The 14667-nt window shown below is 43.2% G+C and overlaps 1 protein-coding gene across 1 annotated transcript in view; it reads left to right on the top strand.

The window, feature by feature from the left end:
• The window catches only part of ADAMTSL1 (ADAMTS like 1), a 731427-nt gene that overhangs the window by 504380 nt on the left and 212380 nt on the right, over nucleotides 1-14667 (top strand). The window contains exon 16 of the mRNA XM_069239462.1: nucleotides 2504-2714. Coding sequence (XP_069095563.1) covers nucleotides 2504-2714 — 211 coding nt within the window. The remainder of the gene's footprint in view (nucleotides 1-2503; nucleotides 2715-14667) is intronic.

The following is a 14667-nucleotide window of genomic DNA, read 5'->3' as shown; positions in this document are numbered from 1 at the left end:
GGCAATAGCCCCTGATCTGCCCCCCCCCCCCGGGGGGGCAGAAAGCCTGCTAGGCAACAGTGATATTGTTTTTGTATTAGTGTAGAGGAAGGGACTGCACAGAATGGGCATGACTATTTCCCCCCAAAGCCCCCAGACTGCCCCCTCTGGCAGGGTATAAAGCCTTCTAGGCACCAGGGACTACTAAGGGTGGGAGACTGCTCAGAATGGGCATGGCAAGGATCCCACCCCTCAGAATGGGTACAGTCTTACTGATTCCACCCCCGTGACTGAAGCATCTCATCCCACTGGCAAGCAAAAGGAGATCAGACTCTCTTGGGTGTTGATGTCACATATGGGCCAGCAGAGCTTGGCTAACTCCCAAAATTGTCCCACTTTTAATGAGGAACGGCTGCAATTTTGGGCTTGGGTAGGCTGCTTCCTAGAAAAACCTACCAGACCCAGGCACTTCTGAAAAGTAGGCATCTGGGGAAGTCCGGGATGGTGAGCTTCAAATGCACCCCACACCATTTTCTTACCCACAATAACTTGCAAACCTTCAACTTTGCCTGAAGTCATGCATTTTCCCTACATTTCTATGAGGGAAACTTCCAGAATCTGCAGGAATCCACAAAATTCCAACCACCCAGCATTGCCCTACCTGTGCAGATAAAAACTCTGTCCCACTTGTGTGGCTCGGCCTAGTGCCAGCGTCAGGAATGGACGTCTCCATGCAAGCGCACCCATTGTCCTTGTTCCCAGAAGTTTCAATCACAGAAATGTATGGAAAATGTGTGATTTCAGGAAAAGTTGGAGGTTTGCACGGCATTGTGAGCAGGAAAACCTAAAGGGATCCATGCAACTTGCACCATCCTGGACTCCCCTAGGTGTCTAATTTTGAAAAATGTAAAGGTTGGCTAGGTTTCCCTAGGTGCCAGCTGAGCTAGTGTCCAAAGTCTAGAGCTACCCACATTGGAAACAGAGGGTCAGTTCTCAGTGGAAAAATGGGCTGCATACATGTTGTGTTTTGGGCCGTTTCCTGTCATGTGCACTAAATGTACCCACACAAGTGAGGTATAATTTGTATCGGGAGACTTGTGGGAGTATAGAATAGCACAGCATTTGTTATTAACATTTGGATTTTGCTGCATTTGTGCCTTGCAATTCTAGCCAGTGTATAAAAAGATGACATTTTGAAAAATACCTTCCAAATCATACGCTGGTATGAGTACCCATAAATTCAGGGATGTAGAAATAACCACTGCTTTTAAACTCCATATCATATGTCCATTTCAGAAATACATACATTTCCTTGATACCATTTTTGACTCTGCCTATTTCACTATCAGAATTGGTCTGTACTTAGTACTCAACTAAAAACCATTGCATGGTGTAGCTCAGTTGTTGGCTCTGGGTACTTTGGGTTCTTGGAGAACCCTCTGACCTTTATATCTCCACAACCAGAAGGGTCTAGCAGACATAATGGTATATTAATTTTTGTCAATCAGCCATTGTGACAAAAATATACAGATGGAAATGTTGTCACAAATGCCCGTTTTTTTCCTACTCAATTTCAATATTTCTTTATTTTTTTATTTCAACAGTTATTTTTCTTGGGAAAAAACTTTAAGAGATCCACAAATATGACCCCTGGACAAATTCAGAATTGTATCTACTTTTCAGAAATGTATAGCTTTTCTGAATCACCCATGGGTCTCTTACTGGTTTCCACCACAACTGAAAGTAGATTGTGAGCATAACAAATAGGGCAAATACCTACCTCTTAGAAATTTTTTAACACTGGTACAAAATGTGTTTTTGGGATTCAGCTCAGCATGTTTGTGAAAGCTGAGAAGATAGTGAATTCAGCAAACAATGGATGCCATTTTTAGGGAAAAAACAGACACTATTATCTGGAGCACTTTTTCCCTATTTAAAAAAAAAAAAAAGCTATATTTTGCCCATTTTCCCAGTTCCCTCCAGGGGAAGACACAAACCCTAGGCACGATTAGAAACCCCAGGATGTTGGAAAAAAGGATGCGATTTGGCATGATTAGCTTATGTGCACAAAATGTTATGGGGGGCCTAAGCTTGAACTACCCTAAATAGCCAAAAAAAGGCTTAGCACTGGGGGAGAAAAGGCCTAACAGCAAAAGGGTTAAATGCAAATGTGAAAACATTAGTGCACATGTGTACATGAACTATTCTTGTTTCTAATGTAAATACAACTCAATAATGTGAGGAAGGTTTCTATTTCATTTCAAATGTCTACATTTCATTTAATATGGTTAAGGCACACAGAGTGTATGATTTTCTAATCCTACAGTGAATGCACTTCAGTATTGAGTTAAAATGCACTACTTTACATTAATAATGTTAGAACACACAGAGTATGTAGTGCTAAGTGCACATATATAGTGCGTATATGTGACGCGTATAAGTGGAGCCAAAATTACACTGCTCAAAAAAATTACTTATTTTATATAGCATTCTATGTACTTCACATTCTTTGTTTCATCAACAGGTGGGAAATTGATATGTGGGGCACTTGCAGTTTAACCTGTGGAGTCGGCCTACAAACAAGAGATGTTTTCTGCTTTCACCTGCTTTCCCTTGAGACCAATGAGACTGTGATTTTAGCAGATGAGCTTTGCCCGAAACCTAAACCCATATTAGTACAGGCGTGCAATCGGTTTGACTGCCCTCCAGACTGGTACCCGGCAGAATGGGAGCAGGTAAGATCCCTTCAAATTCCTTTAATCAAATATGTTGATTGCATGAAAATTAAGTATAGATCTGATATAGGGTAGGATTGTGTACCTTAATTATGTAAAGGAAAAAATATGCAAAGTAAAATTGTACCACACAACTTTGTGAAACTACAGGTACACTTCTACAGGTTATAAGAGGGATGTGAGAAAGAATTACTACCACAGACATTGCGATTTCGGCTTTCTCTGCCAACTCCTGCGATGGATGAGCTTCTTGTAAGGGCATTCAGACAAAGGCCAGTGGTTTACATCTCACTGTACCTTTTCAGGTCTAATAAAGTGATGTAAGCAATCAAGTAAATGGAAATATGTTACGTAAAATAATCAGGGATGTAGTCAACGTTCAAACTTTGCTAAAATCACAGAGAACCACAGGCCTTGATGGTGGTTCATGACTGAGACGTGTTTTTCAAGCACTTAGTGCTTTAAGACCAATACCTGAGACAGGCATACCAGGCTATGTCCTGTTCAGAAAGGATAGAGTAGACAAGCACAGTTAATTTTGGGCCTGCATAAAATTTCAGAAACGTTTTCATAATTGTTTTCCACAGCAGTCTGGTTTCAGCAGAAAATGACTTGAAAGAGCCATGTTCTCCTTTAATCAATGCCTTGCTACTGCTTCACATGACCTTTTAATGGAAGGTATGCCCGCACGTTCATTTTCACATGAGATACCATGAAGTGGATATGTCTACATTTCACATCATTTTCGTGAGATTTTCTGAAATTCTGAGAAACAAAGTTTTACTACTTTGTGCACCGCCGCAACCCAATCTTGATACATTTCAAAAACACAGTAGCAATGGCTATCACGTGATGGGTATCTATGGAATGTGCGAGACGAAGGTCAGTGTACACTAAAAATGTAGATAAGGGACTGTGCAAGAGGATCCCTGACCAGCTGACCTGAGGTAAGAGCTGGACTAGGAATGAAATGGGTCAGACTTGCAGTCGAGAGATAGTCGATACTAGGAGACACCTTCTGCAATAATGGAACTGTAGGCAATGGGAGTCAATAAAAGGACTGAAGTGAAGACCAAGATGAAAGAAGAAATTCAGGAGAAGCCAGCAGGAAAAGATGGGTGAACACGTAACAAATGAGAGCTGATTAGCCGAACCACATGAAAACTGAATATGTGAAAGATCACTTGCTGCAAGACAGGGACCACAATGGAGAAACCAAAGGGGTCCAAAATTTAAGTTGCATCAGTTTGTTCTCCAAAGAAATCTCTTTGAGAAGAAAACTCAATCGGCCAAGATGTTGTCTAATGCTTTTAGTTGCCTAGGACCCATTGTCTGCCTTCAAGGACTCACTTATGCCCAAAGCTATGGATAGATAATAAATGAGACGCACGTGAAACAGAACTGAGCGACTAGCAAAAGGGATTTATGATAGGGCTCAAGGAAAAAGCTAGGCTGGAACTTAGGCTCAAGGGCTGAAAGTGAAAGTACTCAATTAGGTATTTGAAATACTGGGCAGCGAAAGCCAAGAGACACAGGACAAGCAGAATCGAATGAGAGACAAGCCTAACTCCCACTCTGGGTACCCTGTTTGAATAGATTTGTAATGTTTTAAGGAATTCCAAATAAAATATCATTAGTATTCTAGCAAATCCGCGACTGTCACAGGTTTCCTGAATTACTCCTATTCATTTGTTGCATGCGGAATTTCCGTCGGGTAGGAAATCCTGCATGCATAAATAATACACAAATGTGCATTGGCAGCCACTGGAAGTGTAGGGATCTTTCTCCTTTCCAGGATGCACTACTACCTGCAAAAGCTATGTAAATAAATACCCACAAACCTGCAGGTTTGTGAGTGTTCATTTATTTCTGTATGGTGTCACATGCAGAATGCCAAGAACCCCTTCCGGATTCTAAATGTATGGATTGGATCATTGCAAGTGATTTTTCACATTCAAGTGCTATTTATGAAAAACAAAATTTCGCCAATTTATATTCGCTTTGCAAAGTGCTTTCTTGCACAAATAAATACCAATTAGCAGTGCTAAAAAATTTATCCGGGCTTTAAATCCTGCTTAATTCTGTTATTAGTTATATTTCCTTGTGTTCTACATACTGCTCTCCATTTTCTCTTGGCGAGGCCCACAGGATAGAAATGTGTAAATACGCTTTAAAAATAAATCGTTGCCACTGCAAGATCTTCCATGGTTGTGTAAAGAAAAGAAGCATTTGCAATGCAACGGGTCTCACATTTGCTGGAGTTAGAGCTATTAGCGTTGTAAACTCCTAACCGGACTTTTCTTGCCACATAAAATGAAAGAAGAAAAACTGAGCATTATCGTGTTATGTAAAAACCAGCGCGATCGCGCTGTGTGGAAAATAAAAAGATAAAGTAGTGCAGAAACCAGGCTGAAAACATGGAGCCACGTATGTTTTCAGTGGTTGGCCGGTGTGCTTGAAGAGGGCTAAACACAGGAAAAGGCATGACGTATGCATGCCTTGTACTAATGAAAGAAAGCAGATTCGAAAAGGCAAGCCCACAAACCAATGAAAGTGACAGGTGTGACATGGGCATGGTTAAAAGCTCAACGAGAGATCACAATAGGGACGGGGCACTTGTGCGCTCAACCCTAAAAAAGTCTGCAAAATTTTAACAAAAGTTTGGAGGGAGTTAAAACTTTCAGTCTGCTAAAATACCATTTCTTTGCATCGTTCACATTTGGGAACCTGATATGTGTGCTTGGTGTTTAAGATCATCTAGTCTGTGCTGGCTATCTGGTCAGACAATAACCATATAAACTGCAATACAATGCAGTATTCCTACTGGTGTGAAGGATCCTGTGTAACTCAAAGTACACATTTATAACCACCACATATAAGAATGACACACTAAATTTGCTAGAGATGCATATTGCAAAGTGCATGACACAACAAGAAAACATCATGCGGTCTGTAATCCCCATGCATAACTGCTCAAAAAGAAGTGTTTCTTTGCGAACGTTTTGCGTGGGCACCAGCAAGGTGCAAGATTATGCCAAAGACAAGCCTGTCTGTGCCTGTCCAAACAGCGGCTGTGCACAGTGCCAGCCATGCTGCAGGTTTCCTTAGCAATATGTCTGAGCCTTTCATTTCAAGCTCTTCAGGACAATAAGGTACTCCAAGGAATCGTTACTTGTGCTGGGGGAGTATTGGCTCTTTTCATCGAGCCTTTGCAGTCCTCCGCATAGTGAGCAGTTAATCATTAGTTACAAGGCTGAATCTTCTGATACAAAACGGAGGCCCGCTTCCTCGTAGTTAGGCTTTCCCTCTTTACCTACCTCTGGAGCTTCTCCTGTTGGTAGTAAACCCTAGCTAGACATTGCACGAGTATTCAGTGCACCTTAATTGACACACGGTCCTTAATAAAACATGCTGATGACATTTTCATTCTACTTAACTCTGAGAAATCAGACTTTATCTTTATCACAGAATGCTGGACGTCGAATGATTCCATTGTCAACTTAAGGAGAGCTTGCCCTGACGGCTTTAAAGTTATTCACCTTCCCTGACCATCATGGAGAGGAGGTGGGCTTGCCTTGTTATCACGAAGCTGAACTTTTAGGCTTTTCTGGAAATATCTCTGGCTCATATTCAGTCGTGGGTATTGCATGGTACTGGCCACCAGGTCCGACCAACAACTTTGCAGACTCATTAGTTGAATTTATAAGTCCACTGATTTTATCACATAGGCTTTCTTTACATTGGGAGGCTTTGATGTCTAGGCTGATGTCCCGAGCAATTCCCAAGCCATGGACTTGGTCAATTTTACGGTGGCAACTGGGCTTGAACAATTTGTTTCGGGACTGAAACATGCAATCAGCCATATCCTCTACCTGATTTTTGCACCCTCAGACTTTGTTAACCATAGGGCCGATCTCTCCTCAGGTTTTCTCGGATTGTTTTCTGATTCAGTTCTAGATTTTGTCATTGGGTGTACCCTACCAAAGTGGTTCCATCAAAAGGACTTCTATTCTTGCTTGTCCTTGTTCCAAATTGCCTCCTAAGGCCTTCTCTGATTATTGGGAACACAAAATACCCCCACCAAACCTTTCAGTGTGAGTATTGTGCCTTTAATGATTGCACCTAGTCAACACTAAGGGCCTGATTTATAAAAAGTTAGCGCCTCCTTTGCATCATTTTTTGACACAAAAGCAGCGCTTATAAAATATCATTATAGTTTGTAAGTTTGCACCGCTTTTGTGTCAAAAAAATGACTCAAAGGCGACAGTAACTTTTCATTAATAAGGCCCTAAATACGTTGCTTCCTAAAAGGAAAATATGTTAATGCCTACATCTTTTAGCCCCTTGGTACAATGGTGGTCTTGGAATCAGCAAGTATGATTGCAAGAGAATTGAAAAACTCTGGTGCGCTGTGACGATGCAATTTTCTAAATGTAATCAGATTCATTCTGGGCCAGAGCTTTTTCAGTCTGAGCCTCCTGCCTCTGGAACAATTTTGCCTATGCTCTTTGTGTCATTGAAGAACTTTACAGTTCAGAAAGTGCCTAAAAACTGTCTTTAATTTGTTGTCGAGATGGTTGAATGCAGCAGCTGCAAATCTCAAAGGGAGGGTTGGGGGTAGGAGACAGAGACGGGGGGACTTACCTTATCGTCCTCTCCGTCTCCTGCCACCTCACGCTACTCTTCCCTCCATGTGGTGTCCTCGCATGGCCGGCCAAACACACATTCGCACTTAGTGCACTCTCCCCTTTTCACCCCCCTCCCACCTCTCGTGGCCCAGCTCCACCCCTCCCATGTACTTCTGGCTGAGCCAGCAGATGAAAATTGAAACAATAGTTCCACTATCGTTTCATTTTGTCATCTCCTGGCTGTTGGCCAGGGTGGCGACGCTCGTTCGCCATAGTTAAGGAGCCGCCCCTGGCTGAGTGCGGTATTGAGCTATTACATGTGCCAGGGCACATTTCAAGGTATAAATTGAGCCTACAAATGCAAAATAAATTTATAAATACTGCCAATTTGCGAACTATTTTAAAGACCCACATGTGCAGCACTCCATTGGGTTGTGTTGGAGTAACGTCCATGTAAACTTTTGTAAATGAGGACACCTATATGTAGTAAAATGTTTTCTATTTCCTGTTTTATTTAATCATCCACGCATCCACCCATACAGTCATTCATCTGTCCATCTTATGGCAGAATTGCAAATCTTACACTTAATTTTTCTTTGAAGCATAATTTTGTTTATCACAGGTCTAGTTTTTTTTGCAAGTCGTAGTTTACTCTTTAAACATATAGACCCGGTCTGCCCCTCATGGTTGTACTGCTGACATTTCCAGTGTTTCTCTTCTCTGTACTACAAGCCTTTGAAGACGTCTCCAAACAGAGACAACCAGCAGCATTATGCAAGAGAAGTTACCAGGTGATCCATTTTGTGCACTAACTTCAGTACATTTAAATGGCACTTGGGTTCCGCAAGTGCTAAAGTGTCTGCCTTTATTCACAGGGCTGGGTTACACCACCGGTTTCCCCTGTAAGTACGAATACATGACAGTAAATGATCACCTTTTTAGATCTTTCTAGCGAAAGCTTTGTCTGTGTTGCCGTCCTCTCATGATAAAACATCACAAATAATTAATACATACATGTATACACAGGTATCTAGGCTTTGGGTCAGTAGTCTTCAGCCATTGATATATTGACCTGTCATGCACATTTTGGTTCGGCCTACCATGTTTTACAGCTTTGGACTGTGGGTCAGTCCACTTCAGCAATTGGCTCTTGTATGGTTAGTGGTGGTATTTTTATTGATCACGGGTGCACATCCTCCTCAAAAGAAGGTTGGTGGGATAATACTTTACTTTGACAACCTGTTTTTGTGTACATTCTATATTCTTTTTTATTTTGTTTGACATCCTGTCTTACAGTAATCTAAGGCCAATAAATATTGTTTCTGAAGCTGTATTAATTAACCTGTCTGCTGGGAAGCACCAGTACTGCTATATTAAAATCATATGAGATTGTACATTTTTTTTCCACGTCCGGCTGCTCCATTTTTTTCTTTTAGGAATATGGACTGTGTTAAAATAAAAGATTGTTTTATTTGCAGTCAAAGCCATGATAGTCTGCTGAGCCCTGCAGGCCACCACCCAGCCAATCGTAGTGGGTCACAATTTGCGGCCTAGCTCTTGCATATTAAAGTAGTAGCTTGAATTGGACCCACTACGGTTCTGTATTTGGTGGACTGACCTTTTGATCTTTTGGTCAGTTCTCAAAATACGAATGCATTTGGTAAATTTTGGTTCACAAATTGTGATCACGTTTACCGAAACCATTGTAATACATACCAAAATAAGAATTAGCAAATTGTGAATCACTGTTGGTCGCAATTTACAATTTATTATTTAAGCGTTTTGTACATGAGGCCCTAAATGTTTCAAATCTATGTTGTAGACATATAGGTTTCTTCCAGGAATGGCAACCTTGTCAATATTCCAGTAGTTTTCACCAAGTTTATTATATTCAGTGTGAGCTAGAACTAAATGACCGGCCAAAATATTTTGCTGAACCATCAGTTTTCATCTGGGCAAGGTAAGGGAAAGCAATTTTAGGAAAAGCTGCCACTTTGAAATAGCTCCGGCGAGAGTAAGAGGGACAGCCGTCAGCAGTTTTGGGGTTTTTCCCAGAGAACCATCATGTCCTATTAGGATTTCCATCACTGGCCGTGCCACCATGATTTGCAGCCACACAATTCAAGCCAAAGCAGAAAGAGAATCTAGGATCGTGGCAGATCCGGCAGCTGCCTCAACCTTGCGCTCATGTGGCACTTAAAGATCAGAGTGGATATTACCTCCAGCTTTTTAGTTAAGTCTCGATGGGCCAGATGCCCTAAGATTTGATTTGTAAAAATTGAACCAGATTTTGCAAACCGATCTATGGGCCAGATGTAGCAAGCAGTTTTCCCATTCTGTGTCTATGGGAAAATGTGTTTGTACATATGGCCCTATGTTCTAATAGGTCACTTCGCAAAATAGGCAATTTCATGTGGTCACAGAACAACCTGCCTAAATAATATTGATTAAGCAGTTTGCAATCTGCAGCCCTCTGACGTTGACTACAGTCACAGGGATTCTGGATTAGATGTGGCTGCAGACCACCGTCACTCTGATTGCATTCCGAAATGGAAAACATTTGTTCATAAAACAGCCTTTGTTTCTGAAAAGGACAAGAGCCGACTTAAAAAAAAAAGCTTTTTGTTTTGGTCCCCAGGGGCCACTAACCTACTCCTTCCAGTTTACAAAGGGTACTCATTCCCCTTTGGGATTCAGTTACCAGTCCAATTTTCGGAAATTCTAGTCAAAATGGGGTTAGACTAAAGAAAAGTGGATTTTGCAGTAGGAAACTCTCTAATTTTGCGATGTGCAGACTTTGCGAACACAGAATCCCTTAGCACAGTGGGACCAATATGTCTTCTATTCCTGGGCTGGAAACTTAATTCACTGTTAACTATTTAAAGATTTATAATGTTTGAGTGGAGCTGTTGTGTTTTTCATAAATATTCAAGATCCCAGGACTTTTCAAACTTGCCGTCTGCTAAACGTTTCTGTTGGCAAAATAGTTCTCCCTCTTTCTTTCTCCCCTTTACTGCCCTTTCAGGTATTTCTCCAGCCCTATCCTTCGCCTCATGTTCTCTCTGTTCCACTCTCTCTCACTCCCTTGCCCACAGCTTTCTCTTCCTCCTTTCCGTCCTCTTTCCTTCTCCTCTCTCTCTCCGTCTCTATTCTCTCACCCGTGAGCTCTCTCTTCACAACGATCTTCTTCTGCAGCTCTCTTGCTTTCTCTGTCAGTCTTTCTCAAAAACTCTCTGTCTCTCACTCTCTCATTCCCTCTCTCGCCCTCATTCACCCTCTTTTCTGTTTCTATCTCACTCACTCTCTCTATCCCTCTTCAGCTACTCCTTCCTCCCTCTGATCGTATCTCTCTCTCTCGTCCGTTATCTCCTCTCTCTCTCTCTCTCTCTCTCTCTCTCTCCTTGTCCCTCTCTCATACACTCACTCCTGCTGTCTTCCGTCTATCCCTCTTCTTCCTTCTTTTCCTCTCCTGCCTTCTCACTCTCTCCTCCCCTTCTCCCTGCCTCTCTTCCTCTCTCTTTAACCCCCTTTCTTCCTCCTTATCTCCTTTCCCTTATTTCTCTCTCTTGCACTCTCTTTCTTGCTCTCTCTCTTGCTTCCTCCTTAACTCTCTCTCTCTTTATCTCTTTCGCACTCTCCCTCGCTACCTCCTTCTCTCTTTCACACTCTCCCTCGCTACCTCCTTCTCTATCTCTCTCTCTCTCTTTCGCACTCTCCCTCACTACCTCCTTCTCTCTCTCTCTCTCTCTCTTTCGTACTCTCCCTCGCTACCTCCTTCTCTCTCTTTCTTTCGCACTCTCCCTCCTTCTCTCTCTCTCTCGCACTCTCCCTCGCTACCTCCTTCTCTATCTCTCTCTCTATCTTTCGCACTCTCCCTCACTACCTCCTTCTCTCTCTCTCTCTCTCTCTTTCGTACTCTCCCTCGCTACCTCCTTCTCTCTCTCTCTTTCGCACTCTCCCTCCTTCTCTCTCTCTCTTTCGCACTCTCCCTCGCTACCTCCTTCTCTCTCTCTCTCTCTCTTTCATACTCTCCCTCGCTACCTCCTTCTCTCTCTCTCTTTCATACTCTCCCTCGCTACCTCCTTCTCTCTCTCTCTCTCTTTTGTATTCTCCTTCGCTACCTCCTTCTCTCTCTTTCACACTCTCCCTCGCTACCTCCTTCTCTCTCTCTCTTTCGTACTCTCCCTCGTTACCTCCTTCTCTCTCTCTTTCACACTCTCCCTCGTTACCTCCTTCTCTCTCTCTCTCTCTTTCGTACTCTCCCTCGCTACCTCCTTCTCTCTCTCTCTTTCGCACTCTCCCTCCTTCTCTCTCTCTCTTTCGCACTCTCCCTCGCTACCTCCTTCTCTATCTCTCTCTCTCTCTTTCGCACTCTCCCTCACTACCTCCTTCTCTCTCTCTCTCTCTCTCTTTCGTACTCTCCCTCGCTACCTCCTTCTCTCTCTCTCTTTCGCACTCTCCCTCCTTCTCTCTCTCTCTTTCGCACTCTCCCTCGCTACCTCCTTCTCTCTCTCTCTCTCTCTTTCATACTCTCCCTCACTACCTCCTTCTCTCTCTCTCTCTCTCTTTCATACTCTCCCTCGCTACCTCCTTCTCTCTCTCTCTTTCATACTCTCCCTCGCTACCTCCTTCTCTCTCTCTCTCTCTTTTGTATTCTCCTTCGCTACCTCCTTCTCTCTCTTTCACACTCTCCCTCGCTACCTCCTTCTCTCTCTCTCTTTCGTACTCTCCCTCGTTACCTCCTTCTCTCTCTCTTTCACACTCTCCCTCGTTACCTCCTTCTCCTTCTCTCTCTCTCTTTCGTACTCTCCCTCGCTACCTCCTTCTCTCTCTCTCTTTCACACTCTCCCTCGCTTCCTCCTTCTCTGTCTCTCTCTCTTTTGTGCTTTCCCTCCTTCTCTCTCTCTCTCTCTGTTTCGCACTCTCCCTCGCTTCCTCCTTATCGCTTTCTCCTTATTTTTTTCTCTCTTTTCTCTTTCTTCTTCTTCTGCACAAGGAAGGGAGGCCCCGCTGGTTTTGCGCCTTTGCTTGCTGAGCCCGTGTAAGGCATTTACCACTCAGAAATGCTTTATCTACAACAGTCTATAAAACTTTCACTGAGAGCCAGAAATGTATTTCACGTTTGCTATTTTGTGGTTCTGTGTTTTAAACAGTACCAACATTTCAAATGAGAATTCCTCCCTGACAGTGGAAAGATTAGGGTTTAAGTGATTTCACTACAAAGGTTTATGAATTAAAGTTTTCATCTCCTTGTAAAATACAATATGGCCAAAAAAAGGGACATGCGCCTTGGACAGATTTAAGTCTTCCATTTGTTGGCAGATCTGTTTATTGCTGACAGACGTTACAGCTCTCCAAATGATGAAGAAGAAGCCCTATAAATAAAGCCGTGTTTCTTTATTGTTGAGAGTCTCTGGGGCGCCGCCAGCACAATGGTTTATCTTGGTTACAGCCATCGTTTCAGCGCAGGGACCCTTCTACAAGCCAGATCAAGCGTGGCATAACATAGTGTGATCAAAAACTGGCACAAAGCACACTGGCAGCTTGTGCACGAAGACAGATATATTTATGTGTGCATTTATATACATGCCTATTCTTTTAGTGGTATCGGTGCCAAACTCCTGATGCCAACTTAGGTAAATCTAACTTTGACCGGGGCTCCTGTCCTATTAATTGATTTGCAATGCAAGCATTTGTATACCACTTTATACCCCTGGCAAGGCCTCAAAGTGCTTCCAAGTATATTCTGTTTGTTCTGCCTGTCCTGTAAAATGTGGGTTGATAGAGTGGGCCTTATCGAAGGAGCCCTGTCGTTCTTTCTGAATTTTAGAGTGGCGTTCAAAAACTCATGGGCTCACTTCAGTATGGCGGAAAATGGAGAGAATAGGAGTATAACACAGACTCTTGAACAGGCCTTCTGCAATGATTTTACAATGACTCTAACCAAATGTGAACCCCCAAATCGTATTAAAATGTGTACCATTTCACATTCTCTTTAGCAATGCCCCAGATCATTGGACCAGAATTATATATTATGCATCCGTAGCTTGACATGATGACCACATTGAAAAAACATGATTATTTATTCGAAAGGGACCCCCTAAAACCTCTATATAAGGCCTGAGAATACTCTAAAAAACAACTCAGTATATGATTGCTAGAAATGAGGTCTCTATTTGGCAGTGGTTTGCACCCTGTCCAATTAGGGACCCTCACTCTAGTAGGGGTAAGGGAGTCACACAGCTAAAATAACCCCTGTTCACCCCCTTCGTAGCTTGGCACGAGAAGTCAGGCTTATCTTAGAAGCAATGTGTAAAGTATTTGTACACACACACTGTAACACAGTGACAATACCACAGAAGTACTCAACACCAGTTGAGGAACAATAGTCAATATTTATCTGAATAAAACAAGACCAAAAAAGCAAAAATCCAACATACACAAGCAAAGATATGAATTTTCAAAGATTAAATCTTGGTATAGCGCTTAGAAACAGACTAGCTCCAACTACGGTTATTACGATGTCTTGACAAGGTTGTTCCCAACAGTCCGACGCCACTCGTGAGCGAGCACGGGACAGTCACAGTGTGACATGGACCCCAGGTACAGTACTATGGAAATTTAGGAACCAAAGACTTTGCATGGAATCGGGGAGGTAAGGCGTCGCTGCAGCCAGTGCAGCGTTGGCTTCTTACTGCTACTGGCGAAGTGAGGTGTCGATTCCTTACTATTAGGCAGGGGACATGAGGAGTCAGTTCCTTATGGTTGATGGGGAGGTGATGTGGGGTCGGAGGCGAAGCATCGGTTCCTTGCGACAAGGCAGAGTAAATGAATCCAGCAGGTCAAGACAATAGGTGTAGACTTTTCAGTGTTGCGATCACACCACGGGGCCGGAGACAGGTGTCACAGATGTTGGTGATGCAGCACCCGAGACTCAAGCTGTGGCGGGACTTTGGAGCTCTGTGGCGGCGTCGGGTATGCGGTGTCAGTCGCGGTCGCTGCACTCAGCTGGGACCACAGCTCCAATACAGGCAGCAGTGCTGAGTCTGACAGCGGCGTCAGTTCCAAAGTCGCTGTGGAGTCGATGTGCTTGTTTCTTCTTGGTTACACCGGAACTCACTCCCAAGAGCCCATGAAGTGGACTTGGCACCATTTGGCAAGTCTGGACTCTCAGCATGAGAGCCCAGGTGCTGGCAGATGAAGTCTTTGATGTCCCTGAGACTTCTTAACATGAGGCAAACTCAGTCCAAGCCCTTGGAGAACCTTTGGAGGCAGGATGTAGAAAGCAAAGTCCGCTCCTTTCACTCCCAGGACAGAAGCAGCAA

Source organism: Pleurodeles waltl, chromosome 1_2, assembly GCF_031143425.1.
Source record: "Pleurodeles waltl isolate 20211129_DDA chromosome 1_2, aPleWal1.hap1.20221129, whole genome shotgun sequence".
Lineage (NCBI taxonomy): Eukaryota > Metazoa > Chordata > Amphibia > Caudata > Salamandridae > Pleurodeles > Pleurodeles waltl.
Note: the sequence above shows the minus strand (reverse complement) of the source record. Positions and strands in the feature narration are given on the sequence as shown.